General features: G+C 39.5%; 1 protein-coding gene and 1 long non-coding RNA gene across 5 annotated transcripts in view; one reads left to right on the top strand and one right to left on the bottom strand.

The window, feature by feature from the left end:
- The window catches only part of POLD3 (DNA polymerase delta 3, accessory subunit), a 53,140-nt gene that overhangs the window by 30,682 nt on the left and 1,564 nt on the right, over nt 1-20,894 (top strand). For both annotated transcript variants that reach the window (XM_008149970.3, XM_054725258.1), the window contains exons 9-11: nt 1,097-1,203; nt 15,334-15,446; nt 16,554-16,632. In XM_008149970.3, the coding sequence (XP_008148192.2) occupies nt 1,097-1,203; nt 15,334-15,446; nt 16,554-16,632 (299 nt within the window). The remainder of the gene's footprint in view (nt 1-1,096; nt 1,204-15,333; nt 15,447-16,553; nt 16,633-20,894) is intronic.
- LOC129151201 (uncharacterized) overlaps nt 20,440-20,894 on the bottom strand; it is a 35,305-nt gene continuing 34,850 nt past the window's right edge. For all 3 annotated transcript variants that reach the window (XR_008557947.1, XR_008557946.1, XR_008557948.1), the window contains exon 4: nt 20,440-20,610. This is a non-coding gene — a long non-coding RNA (uncharacterized LOC129151201). The remainder of the gene's footprint in view (nt 20,611-20,894) is intronic.

Raw genomic sequence — 20,894 nt, 5'->3', positions numbered from 1 at the left:
TGAATTTTATTTCTTTAAATAGAGCTCTTCAAAGTTTTTTGTTCTTTTTGAATCAGTTTGGTTGTGTTTCTAAAGGAATTTATTTCATCTAAGTTGTTGAGCTTATTGGGTTAAAGTTGTTCATAATATATCCTTATTCTTTGAGTACCTATAGTTACCACTACAGATTCCTTCATTCTTTATAGTTTTTGTCTTTTTTATCAGTCTTGTAAAAGGCTTTTTAATTTTATTAATCTTTCCCCCCAAAATAATGACTTTTAGCTGTGTTAATTTTCTTCACTTCATTGATTTCTGCTCTTATATTTATTATTTCCTTCTATTTAGTTTGGGTTTAATTTGTCTTTTCATATCTTAAGATAGAAAAATAAGTTGATACTTAAAGTTACATAAGAAATAAAATAGTTGTAGATAAAAATTATGTCTCTAACACACAGTGGGCCCTTGAATGAATGAGTAATGTGACGGAGTATCCAGAGGAGCTAAGTAATGTCAGGATGGGATGGAGTATAGGTTTTTTATTATGTTATTAGAATCACGTTGAGCTCTTATGCTTTTGCTCATATTGGTTTTTTTTTTTCTCTATAAAATATGTACCCCTTTTCTATCTGATGAACTTATACTTTTAAAGTTTTCAAGTAAGACTCATGTCCCGTAACATTTGTCTGGTAAAATGATCACATTGTATTATAGTAGTGTTTATATCAGTCTTTCCAGTTAAAGCTCCTTTGAAAACAATATTTTCTTGATCTTTATATCCTCATTGTTTAGCAAAGTGCCTCATATATGTAGGTAGTAGCTGCTTATTGAATGCTTGTTGAATTATTGAAAGGCCAATAGGGGCAGTAAGAGTTTAGGAAGATGCTCAATAATCTGGTAGTAGTTTCCAGTGGTCTTTAGAGAGCTAGAGAACATTTTTATTCTGGTCATCCCATGAAGTAACCTAGTTGTGGTCAGTTAGCCTTAAAAAGAATTCTTATTGACTTTTCTGTCCTCTGGAATTAAGACCATGAGTTATGAAGCAAGAGCCATAGTAGCATATGAATACTTATAATTTTATTCTGTGTAACATGCTTAAATTTTTCCTGGATGGCCACAGGGGGAAGCGAGTGGAGTTCTCTGATGAAGAGACAAAAGAAACTGTAAACATGAAGAAAAAGAGGAGAAGACTTAAACTTCCTGAGTCTGATAGCAGTGAAGATGAAGGTGGGTATTGCTATTAATTTTTGGCTAGTAGGATTGTCTGTCAGTTCAGGCTGTTATAACAAAAATACCGTAGACTGGGTGGCTTACACAACGGAAATTTATTCCTCACAGTTTTGTAGGCTGAGAAGTCCAAAATGAGGATACTGGCTGATTCAGTTCCTAATGAGAGAGCTCTTCCTGATTTGCAGAAGAACACCTTTTTTGCTCTGTCCTCACATGGCAGGGAGAGAAATCCTCTTTCTCATGTCTCTGGGAAAGGCAGTAATCTCATTCATTAGGCCCCATTCTCTTGATTGAGTTACTTCCCAAAATCCCATTAAGGATTGGGGCTTCAACATAGGAATTTTGGGGAAACATAAACATTTAGTCCACAGCAGGGGTGAGTTCGTATTATGATGCTCAAAGAGCTAAAAAGTAATTTAGTATGGGTCACAACTACTCTAGTAATCCTAGTATTCAGACACATATAGCACCTATTTCTGTTTAAAATCTACTTTACTTTAGCCTTTTTACCAGAACTACCATTTTCTTGTAATTTGCCAAAATAACAGATACAAAGGAAAAGAAAATAAGGACTATTAACATATATATCATCAAAGACCTTTTCTTTTTATTTACTTTTAAATTTCATTTTTCAATTGCAGTTTACATTCAGTATTATTCTGTATTAGTTTTAGATGTGCAGCATAGTGGTTAGATTACAATATACTTTAAAAGTGGTCCCCCGATATTTCAGGTACCCACTTGGAACTGTACATAGTTATTACAATAATGCTATGTTCCCTGTGCTATACTTACATCTCCAGGACGTTTTTGTAGCTACCAATTTGTAATTATGAATCCCTTCACCTTTTTCACCGAGCCCCATAAACACCAGTGCCTACGGACCCTACCCATGCATGAACTTGGTGCACCCGGCCTCTAGTTGGTATATAAAAATGCTACCAATTTCTAAATATTTTGTGTCCTGCTGCTTTAATGAATTCATTTATCAGTTCTAGTTTTTTGGTGGAATCTTTAGGATTCTCTATATAAAGTATCATGTTGTCTGCAAATAATGACAGTTTTATTTCTTCCTTTCCAATTTGGATGCCTTTTATTTCTTCTTCTTGCCTGATTGCTGTGGCTAGGACTTCCAGTGCTATGCTGAATAAGAGTGGTGAAAGTGGATATCCCCATCTTGTTCCTAATCTTAAGGGAAACACTTTTAGTTTTTCCCCACTGAGTACAATGTTAGTTGTGGGTTTATCATATATATGACCTTTATTGTGTTGAATTATGTTTCCTTTATTTCCACTTTGCTGAGAGTTTTTATCATAAATGGATGCTGGATTTTGACAAAAGCCTTTTCTGCATTATTGATATTATATTTTTTTATTCTTCAGTTAGTTTTTGTGGTGCATCACATTAATTTGTGGATATTGTACCAACCTTGCATCCTAGGACTAAATCTCACTGTACCATGGTGTATGATCTTTTTAATGTTTTACTTAATTCAGTTTGATAATATTTTATAGAGGATTTTTTTTTGCATCTATGTTCACCAGGGATATTGGCCTATAATTTTTTTTCTTTGTAGTGTCTTTATCTGATTTTGGAATTAGGGTAATGCTGGCCTTGTAAAATTAGATTGGGAGTTTTCCCTCCTCTTGAATTTTTTGGATAGTTTGAGAAGAATAGGTGTTAGTTAGTCTTGAAATGTTTGGTAAAATTCACCTGTGAAGCCAACTGGTCCAGGACTTTTGTTTGCTGAGAATTTTTTGAATACTGCTTTGATTTCATTAGTTATAATTAATCTGTTCAGATTTTCTGTTTCCTCTTGATTCACTTTTGGAAGATTGTATTTTTCTAGGAATTTATTCATTTCCTTATTTTCCAATTTGTTGGCATATAGTTATTCATAATTTCTCATATTCCTTTGTATTTTTGTGGTGTCAGTTATTTCTCCTTTCATTTCTGATTTTATTTGGGTCCTCTCTCTTTTTTTCTTGATGAGTCTGGTTAAAGGTTTATCCGTCTTGTTTATCTTTACAAAGAAGCAGCTCTTGGTTTTATTGATCTTTTTTATTGTTTTGTTTTTTTTTAGACTCTATTTTGTTTATTTCCACTCTGATCTTATTTCCTTCCTTCTACTCACTTTGGACTTTGTTCTTTTTCTGGTTCCTCTACGTGTAAGGTAAGATTGTTTATTTGAGGTTTTTCATGTTTCTTTTTTTGTTAATCCTCACCCGAGGATATTTTTCCATTGAATTTTAGAGAGAGTGGAAGGGATGGGGAGAGACAGAGAGAGAAACATCGATTGGTTGCCTCCCACATCCCGACCAGGGCCTGGGATTGAGCCTGAAACTGTGGTATGTGCCCTTGACCTGAATTGAACCAGGACCCTTTATTTCACAGGCTGATGCTCTATTCACTGAGCCAAACCGGCTAGGCAAGATTTTTCATGTTTCCTGAAGTAGGACTCTAATGCTATGAATTTCCCTCTTAGGACTGCTTTCACTGTGTCTCATAGATTTAGGGTTGTTGTATTTTCATTTTTATTTGCCTCAGAGTATCCTTTGATTTCTTCCTTGATCTCATTATTAACCCATTAATTGGTTGGTAGCATGTTATTTAGCCTTTACGTGTTTGTGTTTTTCAGGTTTTTTTTTCTTATACTTGCTTTCTAGTTTCATACCATCATAGTCATGGAGAAGATACTTGATATGATTTCAGTATTCTTAAATTTATTGAGACTTGTTTTGTGTCCTGACATGTGGTCTATACTGGAAAATGCTCTGTGTGCACTTGAAAAGAATGTATACTCTGCTGCTTTGGTATGAAATGCTCTGAAAGTATAAATTAAGTCCATCTGGTCTACTGTGTCATTTTAGGCTGCTGTTTTCTTGTTGACTTTCTGTCTGGAAGATCTATCCATTGATGTCAATGGAGTATTAAAGTCCTAGTATTACTGTATTGCTATCAACCTCTCCCTTTATGCCCAGTATTTGCTTTGTTTATATATTAGGTGCTCTTATGTTGGGTGCATAAATGTTTACAAGAGTTATGTACTCTTGTTGGATTGCTCCCTTTATCTTTATGTAATGTCCTTCTTTGTCTCTTACTATAGCTTTTGTTTTAACGTCTATTTTGTCTGATATAAGTATTGCTACTCCAGTTCTTTTTTTGTTTCCATTACCATGACATATCTTTTTCTATCCCCTTACTTTCAGTCTGTGTGTGTCTTTTGATCTGAAGTCTCTTTTTTTATCCACTCAATTACCCTATGTCTTTTGATTGTAGCATTTAATCTATTTATATTTAAAGTGATTATTTATAAGTATGTTGCTATTGCTCTTTGATTCATATTTATGTTTCCTTTTTTTCTTAAAGAAGTCCCTTTAACATTTTTTGTAATTCTGGTTTGGTGGTAATGAACTCCTTTGACCTTTATTTTGGTCTGGGGAGCTCTTTACTTCACCTTCAATTTTAAATGATAGCCTTGCTGAATAGAGTAGTCTTGGATGTACGGTAGATTCTTGCTTTTCATTACTTTGAATACTTCGTGCCATTCCCTCTGGCCTCTAGTGTTATATTTTGAGAAATCAGCTGATAGACTTATGGGAGCTTACTTGTAGTTAATTAACTGTCTTTCTCTTGCTGTTTATAATACTTCTCTTTGTCTTTAACCTTTGCCATTTTAATTATGAAGTGTCTTGGTGTGGGTGGGACTCCCTGGTTCTTTTTGTTTGAGATTTTCTGTACTTCCTGACATATGTGCCTTTTTTCTTCATCAAGTTAGGAACGTAGTTGTCAGTTATTATTTCTTCAAACAGGTTCTCAATTCCTTTGTCTCTCTCTTTTCCTCCATTACCCCTATGATGCAGATGATGTTATGCTTGATGTTGTTCCAGAGGTCCCTTAAACTCATTTCTTTTTGCTGTTCTGAATGTGTGTTTTCTGTTACATTGTCTTCAAAATGGCTGATTTGACTCACTACTACATCTAATCTGCTGTTCATTCCTTCTAGTGTATTATTCATTTCAGTTATTTTATTATTCATTTTTGACTGGCTCCTTTTTATAGTTTCTATATCATTTGTTTATGCTTACTATCTCTTTGTTACAGTTTTCACTGAGTTCCTTCATTCATCCCCGAAGTTCCTTGAGCATCCTAGCACCTCGCTGACACATCATGAGTACACTCGTGTTTCTGCATCTGAACATTGCTGACTAGTCACGGGTTAACTTGTGTTTCCATTCCCAAATTGCATTGACTGGTCACAGATAACTCGTGTCTACACTTACATTAATTTAAGTAATTTTAAGATCTGAAAGCAATGTAGAGTTTTAAAAGAGAGCTCTAGACTGTTTTCTTAGTTATCTTTGTTTAGGCTCAGATTATAAGAGGTGTGAGATATGAGCCACTTCACCACTTGGCACTTTTTTGGCCGTCCCTAGTTTTCCTCTTCATTATGTGTGTCTTTTTCTCAACTCATGAGTCAGTATTTCAAGAGATGTGACAAGCAGTACATCTAATTCTTTCCATCCATCTTTTATTATGGCAAAAGTTTTTAAAAAGACATGTCACGACAGAGAAGAACTTTTGAGCGAATTATGTACAGACACTTTATTTGATTGGCCGAGTGACTTTGGTGGTCAGCTGGAAGATAGTAGTATTTTGTTGGAAGATAGTAATGAGCCTGACATTAGACCGTCACAAAGACAAAAGAGAAATGTGATAATATCTGACAGCGAAAGTGATTCTGAAGAAGTATGGACAGAAAAAGACATTTACCAGCCTTGGAGGTTTATATAAATATTTCAGGCATAACTGTTCAATTTGAAGACCCACAAAGTATAAGTGAAGTAACCAATTTATTTTTGATAAGGATTTTTTTCAATCTTCTTACTTCTCAAACCAATTTCTACCATCACCAAATGGAAATATACCACAAAACCTCTGCTAAAACTTCACCATGGATGGACATTACTTATCCTACCTAATAAAAAGGTTATATGCAAATTGACCGTACCATCGACACACCCACAAGCCACGCCCACAAGCCAATCAGAGCAAGTATGCAAATTAACCCAACCAAGATGGCTATAGCCACAGAGAGCAAGGTTTCCCAGGTAACAGAGCAAGCCAAGCTTTCCTTGAGCTGTTGCAGGCCTAAGCCTCCACTCAAGCTACAAAGTTTCAATTATAGAAGGTAAACAAATTCAAACAGAAATGGCAGCAGAACGGAGCTTGAGAGAGCAAGCCAGGGTTGCCGGTGGCAACATGGGAAGCAAAACTTTCCGCACACCCTGGCCGGGCCCAGCCTCCGCTTAAGGCTACAAAGTTTCAATTATAGAAGGTGAATTAACTGCCACAGAAATGGCTGCCAGCCGAGGAGGGAGCCCCAGGCTTGGCTCTGCTCCAGGCTACAAAGTTTCAATTGTAGAAGGAAAATAAATTCAAGATACCTGGGCCTCTGCTTGGGTTGCCAGGGGGCGTGGCTGGCCTGCAAACCACCACAGGCCCCTCGCTCAGGCCGCCCCACACCCCAAGGGAACCCCACCCTCATCCGGGACACCCTTCAGGGCAAACCAGCTGGCCCCCACCCGTGCACCAGGCCTCTATCCTATCTAATAAAAGAGTAATATGCAGATTGATCATCACTGCAACACACAATATAGCTGCCCCCATGTGGTCAAAGATCGTGCCCCCATGTGGACACAAGATGGCCACTACAAGATGGCCAGCAGGAGAGGGCAGTTGGGAGGCACCCTGCCTGCAAGGGAGGGCAGTTGAGAGGGACCAGGCTTGCAAGGGAGGGCAGTTGGAGGTGATCAACCCTGCAGGAGAGGGCAGTTAGGGGTGACCAGGCCAGCAGAGGAGGGAAGTTGGGGGCAAACAGGCTGGCAGGGGAGCAGTTAAGCATCAACCAGGCTGGCAGCGGAGTGGTTAGGGGGTGATCAGGCTGACAGGCAGAAGCGGTTAGGGGCAATCAGGAAGGCAGGCAGGCGAGCAGTTGGGAGCCAGCAGTCCTGGATTGTGAGAGGAATGTCCGACTGCCCGGTGGGATCGGGCCTAAACGGGCAGTCGGACATCCCTCCAGGGGTCCCAGATTGGAGAGGGGTACAGGCTGGGCTGAGGGACAACCCCCCTCCATGCATGAATTTCGTGCACCGGGCTTCTAGTATGGATATAAACAAGTTTCTTGGTTTAATATTATTGATGGGCCTAATGAAGAAGTCAGAATGGAAAGATCCTTTACTTGAATCACCCATATTTCCAAAACCTATCAGGGGTTTGAGTATATACTTACACTCTTTCATCTGAACAACAATTCACAAACGTCATGTAACAGACCATCTTTACAAAGTTAGACCTTTTTTGGATCACTTTATCTCGAAATTTATATCTTTACATATGCCAAAACAGCAGTTATCAGTCACTGAAGCATTAACTCCATGGAGAGGACTCTGGTGCAGACACTGCCTGTGACTGGCATTGGGCGACCTGTTAGGAGCTACAGAGTGATCCACGGTTGGTGGCTACCTCTGCTGGGCCAAGGTGCATGTGGGAAGGGCCACACTTCATACTGAGGCCTGCCTCCACCAGTACCCAGCCTGGGGCAGGTCATCAAAAGGCTCAAGGTACTCCTGGGTCCGGCTCCACCTGCTGGCTGTATCAGGTTTAGTCACTAAAAGAGCCCCTACTGATACATGAATTACTTAACGCAGGTTCTCAGCGAGTCACACCAGGTAGGGGCGCATGGTATTCACATCAGGATGATAAAATTCAAACTTGGCATCAGTGGGTCTGAGGCCACTCAGCAAAAGTCTCAGGGTACACCAAGACCAGCTGAAGACCTTTTCTTTTTCAAAAAATAAACCGGAGATGTTCCATTCATGTGATTCTTTAAAACAGGTTATATTGTAGGCATCAAGGGTTTTGGTGGTGTTCCACACCATATAAGTAAAACCATGCTAAAATGAAGAATCTATAGTGCCATCATTGAAAGAGAATGATGTCATGGGCCCGTCCAGTTTTAAGATATGGACACTCTTGTAAGATAAACAATAAGGGCGAGATTCTCACCTAGAAAATTAATGTAAATTGAATTAATTCATTCCAGACCTCCCAAATGATTGTTTTAATCTTATATATACAGTACTAGGGGCCAAGTGCACGAATTCATGCACCTTGAAAGGAACTGTGGGCTGCGAGGCTGCGGTGGGCACAAGGGCGGGTCTTGGCCCATCCTCCATGCCCCCGCCTGGCCCCTCCCGCCGCAGGCCCCACTGCCCTGTCTGCTGGCAGCCCTCCTCCTGCCACCGCCTCTCACTGCCCCCATCAGCCAGCCTGGTTGCCCCTCACTGCCCCCCTCTGCCGGCCTGGTTGCCCCTCACTGCCCCCCTCTGCTGGCCTGGACGCCCCACGCAGCCTGCTGTTTGTTCATTTGGTTGCCCCTCACTGCCCCCCCCTGCCAGCCTGGTCACTCCACACAGCCTACTGTTTGGTTGTTTGGTCGCCCCTCACTGCCCCGCCTCTGCCGGCCTGGTCGCCCCACACAGCCTGCTGTTTGTTCGTTGCGTGAGGGCGTCCCGACCAATTTGCACATTACCCTTTTATTAGTATAGATTCTCCATGAGTTCTTGCCATAATGGGTATAAAACATTTTAGGTAATGGGAGGGGAGAGAGGAATACTAGTCCAAAGGAATTCAGTATCATGTAAAGGTACATAGACAAAAACAAACAAATTGATGCTAAGAGATATTAAAGAAGAAAAATGAGTGGGGAAATAAAAGGAACCTGCTATGCTGTTGAAGGACAAAACTAGTTAGATTCTACTTTTAGAAACTACTATAAGAACTGGAAATGATAACATAAGTTCTCCAAAAGTGGGTATTAGCTCAAGCATACCTCCTGTTCTTGAGTGGGAAAAAAAAGTATAGATGACAGTAATGCAAAAGAAAGGAATAGATCTAAGAAACTGTACAAAAGGTTGAATCTGGCTATGACAGGAGGTACATCTTTTGACTCTTCCATGGGTTTAGATCCTCCCAGTCATGCTTACATGTTCAAGTTTATGGTACAGTGAGAGGTACAGTGCCCAACAGAGCCATGTTTTTAATGAATCCTTGGAATGGGTAGGGAGAATGCATTGTGGGCATCCCAGAGGGGCAGTTGCTGTATACTTATTCTATGGCATTTATCAAAATGCTTTGACTACAACTACTTAAAGGAAAACTCCCAAGTGTGTTGATGAAACAACAATCAAGGAACATTCTGACCAGTTAAGAATTGAGAAAATAGAGGCAACTCTCTGCAGACACATGGGAAAATAATTAGGAAGTAACTTAGGGATATATGTTAATTGGAACAGCCTTCCCTGTTTTCAACCAGGAAAAGAACTTGGGGAAGATTCTGGAAAAGTCTTTGAAGCCATGAGCCTAATGTATATTAGAAAGGGAAACTAGATACTCTAGTATTATTAGTAAAGGAGTCAGCTTCTAAGTCAAGGAATTACTGTGGTTGGTTGAGCACTCATTACATACTTTTGAAATAATCTCTGTGATTCTGACCCTTAGCCCACAACAATTATACCCATGGGTGATTCGGAATATGAGTGGGGTTATTTAGTTTGGAAATGAGTGAGAAGAAATGTGATAGAAATGGACAACCTATAGTAACAGATGATGTAAAGCAGAGGCTCTCAGATTTTTACTCTGGCAAAAATAATTTTTGGCATCTGACTAAATTTATAAACCATGGCCATTTTACTTCTAAATTTCTTTGTCTCAAAGCCAGTGGGATTTTATTTTAAACCTTTCCACAGTCTCTAACCTATTCTTGTTTTATTTCTGTTACACTGAATATGTGCCGTTTAGTATGCTGTTTTAAGCTCAAAGTTAGCACATAAGCAGCAGGAGTGGACTTCCTGGGGACTTTGGAGTCAGACAGTCTGCATTTAAATCTTACCTCACCACTTACTGTGTGACCCTTTAGACAAATTATCAACTTCTTCAATTCCTTGTTTTTGCATCTCTAAAATGGAGATATTATTAGAAACTGTGTAGGCTTTTTATGAACATCAATTAAGATAATGTGTCGAAAGTGCCAGGAGAGCCTGACAGGTGTGGCTCAGCAGTTGAGCGTTGACTCAGGAACCAAGAGATCCCCTGGTCGATTCCCTATCAGGGCACGTGCCCGGGTTGCGGGACTCGATTCCCAGTAGGGAGCATGCAGGAGGAAGCTGATCAATGATGTTTCTACCTCTCTAACTCTCTCCCTTCCTCTCTAAAAAATCAAAAAACACATTTAAAAAAAAAAAAGGATAAAGAAAATGCCAGGAGAGTGCTTGACACAGACTAGGTTTTCTTCTTATCCCCCCACTTTTCCTGTTGAGGTGTTCAGTAATTAACAGTAGTAATAAGTAATATATTCATCCTGCCTTCTCTCAGGAAGTTCCCACCTTCATATCCTTAACTCTCTACTTAAGAGGCTCTTCCTTTCTTCTCTCCCTGGCAGTCAGCACTTTTCGCAATTACTCTCTTCGTAAAGTAAGAGAAGGCTGAACCCAGAAAGGAGTAACATTAAGAACTACAGTGCTAGGAAATAGTTTTAACCAATATGTTTGTCTTTGCTAAACATTTTCAGTCCTTCCAGATTGCTTATGGAGAATGTTAAGGGACTGACCCCCTTTAGAAGGCTAAGATCGGTAGTAAAAAAAAAATTTCCTAGGAAGCTATGATTTCCAGGAATTCTAATTACCAGTCTCTGCCAGAAAATTCTGATCAACAGTGGTTACCTTGCTGGATCCCTAAAATCCGTTTTACTACAGTCTTGTTCTGCTCTCAGCAAAGGGTGCTTTCTTTTGTTGAGAGCAGTGTAAGTGATGTTTCACTACTTGCGTGCTTTTTATCTGAAAAACTGCAAATTTGTTACAGTTATACAGGGTGGGGCAAAAGTAGGTTTACAATTGTTTGTATAGAAAATAATACAATAATTAATGAATAATACAAGAATAAACTTGGCCTGGCCGGCGTGGCTCAATGGTTGAGTGTCGACCTACGAGCCAGGAGGTCACAGTTGGATTCCGGGTCAGGCCATATGCCTGGGTAGCGGGCTTGATACCCAGTGTGGGGTGTGCAGGAGATGGCCAATTGGTGATTCTCTCTCATCATTGACTAGTAGCCCGGTGCACAAATTCATGCACATTGAAAGGAAATTAATTAGAAGAAATATTTTAATATCGCTATTCGCCCTTTCTCTATAATAGAAGTGTCAACCAAATTCACAGTCGACAATGACAGATGGAAACACACGCGTGCAATTGGTGCCAGAGAGAGCTTTATATGTATCACACATGCGTGAGTCAACTTAGCCTTATATAGATACAGAACAAACTTGCTTAATTAGACCTGCTTTCTGATTTAGCTAAACTTTTTGCAGCTCAGTGAAGCACCCCAACTTCTCTTTCAGGTAATTGTCAGCAACACAGCAGTAAACATCAACATGAAGCAGATTATTATTGTAGATCACGCAGGGAGAACAAAGAGTAAAATATTTAACTGCAGCAGTGTTTGACTATATTCTGCGCAGTGAGAAAACCTGAAGTTATTTTCAAGGTCCACCATTTCTTACTTCTTTTCAGTAGGGTCAAGTTTCTAAGCTTTCTAAATTTCCATTTTCCGGCTAATGAAAAGAAAATAGGATTCTACTGGGTCTCCTATCTACCTACTCCAGGACTTCTGTGAGGATCAAATGAGATGAGGCATGGGAAAATGCTTCACAGACATTTGGTTACAGTGCGAAGTGTTTCCACCTGGCTATAAAGCAAGTCGTGTTCCTGGGCTGAAGAAACTGCAAGGAGGCTAGTAATCGCTAGGGAGAGGAAGCCGGGTGTTGCTACATGACATCATTACCCAGATAGAGGGGGAAGGACACTTAGCATATTAGCCTTTTTAATATATTGATGTTTCTATCTCTCTCCCTCTCCCTTCCTCTCTGAAATAAAAAAATAAAAGAATAAACTCTGTTTTGCATATTCACAACTGTAAATCTTTTGCCCCACCCTGTATTTAAATTACACCAGTATGCCCTGGCTGGTGTGGCTCAGTTGGTTGGAGCGTTGTCTTGTACATCAAACAGTCATGGGTTTGATTCCCCGTCAGGGCACATATCCAATATATGGATTCGATTGGGTTGTGGTGCATGCAGGAGGCAAACAATTGATGTTTCTCTCTCTTTCCCTTCCTTTCTCTAAAATCCATAAGAACATACCCTCAGGTGAGGATTAAAAATAGGTAGGTAGGTAGATAACACCATTGCATCATACATTCCATTTGTTTATGTCACTAACAATATATTGAGGGAGAATGCATGGCTTGATGGATTCTAACATATCAATGTGAGCAAATAGACATGGATTCTAACATATGAATGTGGGCATGTTTGTTTTTTATTTTTTTAAATATGTTTTTATTGATTTCAGAGAGGAAGGGAGAGAGAGAAACATCAATGATGAGAGAGAATCGGTGATCGGGTGTTTCCTGCACGCCCCCTACTGGGGATCAAGCCCGAAACTTAGGCAGGTGCCCTTGACCGGAATCGGACCTGGGACTCTTCAGTCCTCAGGCTGACGCTCTATCTACTGAGCCAGACTAGCTAGGGCATGTTTGTTTTTTTGTTTTGTTTTAATGTCTTTGAATGAAACCTCAGTTTAAAACAAATAATGACTTTGTGGGGTTATTATGAGAATGAATGATTGTAAAGTCCAGAAAATTTTAGTTGTTTTTCCCTGTCATTTCTTCCTTAAAATATTTTCATTAAAAATGTTTTTAAAGTAATACCTATATACAATTTCAAAAATCAGATAAAACGGAAGTTTTATAATATATAGTAACCTCTCCTATCTGACTCATCAACTGGTTGGTGCTTCTTTTGTCAACCTTCTGTCTTCCAGGGATTTGTTGAAATTTCTTACTCATTAAGAGCACTTGGCTCCTCTTTTGTTCTCTTCCTTGGCATGAGGTGGGGTATTTATATTTCATTCCTTTATCATTATAATGTGTTTCTCTGGGGTGAGTGGAGAGGGAGGTATATGCTGAATCTTCTTTGACAGAGAAGCCCCTCATCTCAGATTTAGTTCAGAAAATGGTTTTCTTTATTTAAAAATAAGGTATTGTTACTGTGTTTTCAGTACCAGTGAAATCATGGTACCTATGCCTCTATGGAGCTTAGAGTCTGGAGGGGGAATCTAGATTAACAGTTTCATACATTGCAGTGAAAAGGGGGTCTTAGAAGGTGCCACTAGCATTAACCCTTTGCACTCGCTTGCTTTTTTCTCGATTCCTTTATTCTAATGCTAACCTTGTCGAGTCACACTCGACATCCGAGTGCAAAAGGTTAAGTGTTTTTCCTTGCTTAAGTCAGGTAGTTAACAGAACTGTAAATAGAGTAAGTACTCCTGAGTTTATTACTGTGAGTACTCGGAATTCCTTTTCTTTGGCTTCCTTACTGCATAAACTTTTCTCCTACTACGGTAACACATTGGGACACAGTTTTCTTAATAGTTATAGGTCAGAAAAAATGGGTGCTCTGTTCTGTGGTTTAACTTTCCTTTTGCTTGTTTGAGCACCCATCAGGTTCTAGCCTCCCAGAGCTGGGTTAATAGCTGGACCACTTTCTTTTTATGTGTCTCTCTTGTGTCCCAGAGCCTATAAAGTTTGGGGGCCCATTTCATATTTGAAGTGTATGTTTATTGTTTTGTTCCGGCTCTCATTCTGCTTCACCTCTTTGGGTCATTTGGCCTTAGACCCTCCACTGTCATAATTTTTAACACTGAACTAATCAGTTGGGAGGATTTCAGATCCAAGACTTGTGCTAAGAATTTGAATACAGCCAGGACATTCAGGGAGCAGGTGTGGCTAAGCAGCTACCCGAGGCCTTGACCAGCAGTTTCTTTGTGGTGATTAAGCAATAGGTCAGCTGAGGATTTTCACTTCCCCTCTCATGGGCCTTATACTAAGACCACTATTTCTGGAACTATTTGGAAATGATGGGATCCTCCTGGTGGCGCTCTCTTCTCGGTGATATCACTTCTTTAGCAATGTTTCTTTCAGAAAAGTGTTCTTAGTATATAGCAAAACAGGCCTCGTCAGTGGGGCCATCACTAGAAATAGTTCCCATACAGCAGGAGTGGGGCACTTTTTTCCCCCAAGGACCCGTTGGATATTTATAACATAATTTGTGGGCCATATAAAATTATCAACTTAAAAATCAGCCTGCTATATTGGGTCAAACATTAAATTAACTCACCCCTATTACCTTGGCAGGGCCAGACCAAATGATTTTGCAGGCCTGATATAGCCTGTGGGTCAGATGTTCCCCATGCCTGCCATACAGCATAATAAGCAGGTCTTAGTTGTTAGAGCTCTAATTGTGATAATTTCAAAGGGGCCCCAAGTTTATGCTCTTAACATCAGCTGGAAAGTTTCAGTCTAACAAACATCTCAAGTGATTGCAAAGAATCCCCAGACCACAGTCACAAAGACTCTGTCATGGGACATTTGGTATAATCTGAGATTATCTCCATTTACTTGATCTTAAGAGAAAATGTCTGGTCCTGAAAGGTAAGGCAGCATGGGCTAGTTGGAGTAGTAAGGTTGAGAAATCAGATGGACTTGCTTTAAAACCTTCTGCCTCAGTTGCAAGCTCTGTGACCTTGTCTAACCTCTCTGAACCTCTGTTTACTCAATTCTAATGTGTGAATAATAATTGTCTCTTAGGATTGTTGTGAGGATAAAGTGAAACAATGTAAGTGATATCCATGACTCATAGTAGGTGATCAGTGGATATTTATAAAACAACTTCATACATGACATATCTGTAAAATAAGATTTAGCTAAGATCATCTCTAAGGTACATTCCAGCTCTAATAATTCTTGATTGTCTAATTTTCTTTGTATAAAATTAATATGTATATTTTAAAGATATATTTGTGTAGAGATATATAACTACAGAGTCCTTGGTTGTCATGAATTACTGCCTGCAAAATGTCCTTTGCTGGATATGGAAACTGAGCCAGTGGAGAAGACGATGTACCAGATAGTGCCTGTAGTTCTCTTATCTAAGCTGTTTCATAACTTCAGTCGTACCAGATTCTCCTGGGATTTATGAAGCTGAGTCACCATCCCCACCTCCTCCTGCATCTCCACCTCCTGAACCAGCGACGAAGACTGAGCCAGAGCCTCCTTCTGTCAAGGTACAGCTTTACTGGGATGGCTACCTTTCCATGTGTTCTTTTTCACCCAACGACCCAAAACTGTTATGTTAAATCTGTTCTCTGCTGTATACTTCACAAATGCCAGTAGATGGCTCTTGTCTCATTCTCTCCTATAGGTTGTAAGAAGACAGGGTTGACATTCCTTGTCTTCTCACTTGACGTGAGATTTCAGCTGTATGTCAAAGTTTCAGAGGGAGCTCTTTTGTTTTCCATGACCTCCAGCATCAGGGCCGCTGTGCTACCCAACTCCCGTTGGAATTGTGCAAAATGAGGTCTTGCCTGCATCAGAACAAAGTGTGTGAAAGAGAACATTGTGTTCACAACTAGCTTATGCATGTTGGTTACTCCTCTGGAAAAGGGCTGGCTGAGAAAAGCTGGCAACAAATGGGGAAATGTAGTTTTGAGGGATCTCTAGCTGCATCTTGTCTCTATCTGTTAGTGTAAATAACGAAGAGTTGAGAAGAAGGGTGCTGACAAGTTTCTTTTTCTTTTATGTCTATCATTTTTCCTGAGTTCATTGTATTAAGACTGTCATTTAAATTTTGCATTGATTTCTTCATTAGCTGAAGAGCATATGGGATTAAAGGCCAGTGGAGATAAAAATACCAGTTTGAGACTAAATTAGACGGGCCTGTCTTGCAGTGTCAAGGCTGAAATAGCCAGTATCTACAGCAGGGGCAGCTGTCGTGGAAATCTCTGGTCTGTTTAGGGGCCTTCCCTGTGTGCTCCCATAATCCCTCCCTCGGCCCTCCAGTAACGCCCTGTCTTCTCCATTAAGGTTCTTGTCCTATTGGTCTTTTTAACCCATGGGGCCTGCACTGCTCAACAAAAGTATGTTGCTGAATGAACACAGATTTTTGCTCAATATGTTACTTTCCTTCTCATAAACAATGAAACATCAAGCTGGCACATACAATGACCATAACTTGTCTGTGTGGTAGGGCTGGTCCCCTAAAAGGAAATGTATAGAATTCCTCGTTCAGCTTACCATCATGGAGTATTGGAGATTGCTTGTTATAAATTAAACTTCTATTTTTCTTTGTAGTTTTATTGGTCACCTTAATGTTATAACCTCTGGTCTTTCAGAGCTTAAGTGGAGAAAACAAAAGAAAACGAAAGCGGGTGCTGAAATCTAAAACCTTTGTGGATGAGGAAGGCTGCATAGGTAAGAAAAATTTGGGGTTCCAAATTCAGAGATAGAGTTATTACCACAGAGGCACCATGATCCTTTATAGAGCAGCGTGCATGTGACACCCCCCCCCCCCCCCCCCCCCCGCCGCCCCCCAGTGGTGCCTTGCTGCCTGTCTTGGCCCACACTTGGAATAGCATGGTATGAGACCACTACAACTAAAGGTAGAACACCTGGTCTTGTCTGGACCGTGCACTATAAAAATAAGCTTTGAGATCTTGGATGAAAGTTGTCACCACTGGTGGGAAATTTCTTGATCTATGGAATGGAGGTAAATTTTCCATTTTGCCTACATGTGGGTTGTTGTGAAGATTCAGGTGAGGTAATATATCTAAAAACACTTTCAAGATGGAAATTACAATACCAGCTTAAGATGTTATCATTGATGTTGAGAAACATTTTGTTTTAGAATGGTCGTTTTATACATTTGAACAGGGAAAAGGAGCTTCTACAGATGATTAGACTGAGGAGAGTGTCATGAGTCTTTGGTATTTTGTTCCATTTGTTCTTCATAGAGGTTTGACTCTTCCAAATCACTTTAATATTTCCTATTTGTAAGCCATGTTAGGTAAATGGATGTGCTTTTTATGGAGGCCTAGAGGGGAACAGAATTTAGGCTTTGAAACAACCTAAGTTTCCATTGACAGATGAATGAATAAATAAAGAAGTTGGGGTGTGTGTGTACAGAATATTATTCAGCCATATGAAGCCCTAGCTTGTTTGGCTCAGTGGGTAGAGTGTCAGCCTGCGGACTGAACAGTCAAGGGCACATGCCCGGGGTTGTAGGCTCGATCCCCAGTACAGGCCGTGTAGGAGGAAGCCGATTAATGATTCATCATTGATGTTTCTGTCTCTCTCCCTCTGCCTTCCTGTCTGAAATCAATAAAAAAATATATATATTAAAAATGAAAATATATATATATTTAATATATATTAAAATATATATTAATATTAAGTATATTAATATATATTAAAAATGAAGAAATCCTGTCATGTGTGACAACATTTATGTCTAACCATAAATTAGACAAAAAAAGACAAATACTGTGTGATCTCTTTTACATGTGGAACCTAAAAAAACAACGCATAGACAAAGCAATCAGATTTGTGGTTACCAGAGGCAGGGGGAATAGGGAAAAGGTGGTCAAAAGGTACAAACTTCTACTTACAAGATAAGTAAGTACTAGGGATGTATGTACAGCGTGATGATCTTGTTAACACTGTTCTATGATGTATATGAAAGTAAAGAATGTATCTGAAGAGTTTTCTTCACAAAGAAAAAACTTTTGCTTTCTCTTTTTGTTTACCTATATGAGATAATGGATGCTACCTACTAACTAAACCTACAGCGGTTATCATTTCACAATATACAGTGGTGTACTTCGTACTTCAATTTTAAGAAAAGAATTCAGGCTTTGAGTCATTGGCTTATTCTTCAGCCATGTTTTAGCTTGTTGGACCTTTTCCACAAATGAACCAGACTTCTGTGGGGCTTTCAGGATTTGGCCTGATGGGGTGCTCAGATCCTAGGACTGTATGTCTATATGTAAACCTGTTGTTAATTGGATTAGCCCATAATTGTTGTTTCTTCTCTCCTGTGGCACCTGCCACAGCTTGGTTCTCCTAGAGAAGTATTTTTTCCCCTTTCTTGACTTTCCTTTTCTTGTTCAAATTTTTGTCTTAAAAATATTGATTGACTGAAGAATCCGTTTTTCCCAGGCATTGTGGTTGTTAAAACTAGAGAAGACATAAATTGTGAACCTGGTCCCATTATTTCCTACCTCCAATTCCTTTGAAAAGGTCTCTGACATTTTAATTGTAGCATGTGATTAGGAATAAAATTCCTTACATGTGGAAATTCTGTCTTTGCAGTGCCAGATTTATTGTGAGCCTATGAATTCTGAACTTGGAGTAGTAGTCTTTTTTGTTTTGAGTCTACTCATAGTGCATTTTCAAGCCTCTTAGTTTGACTGTTGGTAAAACTTTCTGTTAAATTTCTTATTCTTTCTTTTAACTGTAAGAGGACAAAAGCACCAGTGCTAGTTTCTTTCTCCTTTTGCTCCGAAGTAAAAATGTCACTAACCCTCTGTGAGCGCTCATTGGGAATTCGTGGCTTTAGGTTTTGGCCCGGTGTGGGATGTGGGCCTTTTTGCAGTCCCGTCTTCAGACAGGACTTTTAAGAGCCTTGGATGCAACAATGAAAACTATGCTCACATAGCAGTTTGGTGTATTTTTTTTTTTTTAAGGTTTTTAGTCCAAGTTCAACCTAATGAATCTTGGCTTCCATTACCGACAAAGAAGCTCGGCTTTCCTCTCTCTGCTCAGACTGTTCCAGATGTACCGGCACAGTGGCCTGCCTGTCCTGTGCTGGATCAGAGTTGGTCTCTGGGTTTACTGCAGGGACTGATAAGTTTGTGGTGGACTTCTGGACAAGGTGAATTTCTAAAGCAAAACAGTTGGTTGAAAGGGATTCTGATGTTTTACCCATGCAAAATGGGCCTTTTTATTTTATTTTTTAAAATGGTATCTGAGAAAAGTGGCCTGTTATTCAGCTAAAATAAAGATCCTGTATTTTTAACTTAAAATCCCTTTTGCCCTGTAGTTTGAAGTAGCTACAGCTTTTAGTATAGAAAATGTTCCTTTTAGCTCATAAGGTATACTCAGTGTGCTGCCCTGACTGGTTTTTAACCCCCACTCCCAAGCAATCTCTTGTGCAAAATTGGCAATGAGACAACCACTTGTTTCATTAATAAGTAATGAAATAATGAGCTAATTGATGCTGGAGTTTAATATTATAGACATGCTGCCATTTGAATACAGAATATAGCTTATGAAGGAGCAATTAGTAAGTTGTTTCTTTTCTCTGTATAGATGCTCTTCAGACTTGGAGATACTGAGTAAATAACAGCTCTTAATTTTGTTCCAGTAATCTAGTTACATAATGCTTTTGAAGTTGTGTACAAGATGGGGATGGTGTTATGCGATTGTAATTGCTGAACTAATAGGTATATCAAGGAAATTCCCTAAGTATTTTAGAGCAACATTTCTCAAACTTTGAGTAGATGCATGACTTGAAACCTTGCTAACATTCAGATTTTGATTCAGTAGAACCTGAGATTCTGCATTTCTAATGAGCTCGTGGGAGTTTTAATCCCTCTCGTCTGTGGAACGAAGTTGAGTAGGAAGGCCTTTGAGAACACTTAATACATGTTTAACGCTTATCAGTGTTTTTAGCCTCTAAGTTGGCAGGAGTCAGCAAAGTAAATTCTGGGCTCTTGAAAGTAATGACAAATCCTGGCAACTCTTGGGGAGGGGACTGTTAATTATGCAACCTTCATGACATCAGAGGGGAGAAAGTGAAGGAGTAGCCAGTTGACCGCCAGCAGAGCCCATTGCGAGGGAGAAAATAGCATTGAAGGATGCTTGCCAAAGATTACTACGTGCATCTGTACGTTCTGTGAGGCAGTGTCATTCCCACTTAATGGAAGGCAAGGGAAGCGACTCTCACGACGAGATCCCTGACCTACTTAATGTGAAACTCTGGAAATAGAGTCCAGCAGCCTGTGTTTTAATAAGCCCTCCAGGTGATTCTGATGCATGGTAAAGTTTGAAATTGTATAAATGGCAGACTAGGAATTAGAACATAGATATATTGATTCCAATGCTTATGCCTGTAGAACAATTTGACTAATATATTTTATTAGAAATGATCATTAATTATGAGCTTAAAACTATCATTGTTCTTAAATGGGAAAAAATACCTTTCACTTTAATCATCTGAGCTTTTATTATGTATATTGGGTTATTCTGTTCAGCTAAGAAAAGATGTTTTTCTACCATCATTTGCTGCAACCAGGAAGGCTGAGGGAGAATTCAGATGGCATTGGTTATACAGCTGCTTCAGCTCTCTAAAGTCACAGGAAGGTGGCATTGTTCCGTTTCTTGTATTGGCATCTGCATTGCAATAATATTAGAGAGACATCCTCATCAGTTCTGTGGCATGGTTTGTGCCCTTTGGGACTTTCTTATACTGTCTGTTCACTAGTATAATGCTTTTCATTAGGCAGGCTTCAGTGAGTTTTATTTGCTGATAGGGAGTAAGAGAATTGGTAACTGTGCTTCTTATTGTATCATGGTCATTCCTTGAAACTATCAAGTTTGTCATCTGATAGAATTTGCTTGGGACAGTTCTCTTTATGACGTAAACTTAGACCACGTAAATCTTGGGTTAATTAGCA

The sequence above is a fragment of the Eptesicus fuscus genome, chromosome 13, assembly GCF_027574615.1.
Source record: "Eptesicus fuscus isolate TK198812 chromosome 13, DD_ASM_mEF_20220401, whole genome shotgun sequence".
Classification (NCBI taxonomy): Eukaryota; Metazoa; Chordata; class Mammalia; order Chiroptera; family Vespertilionidae; genus Eptesicus; species Eptesicus fuscus.
Note: the sequence above shows the minus strand (reverse complement) of the source record. Positions and strands in the feature narration are given on the sequence as shown.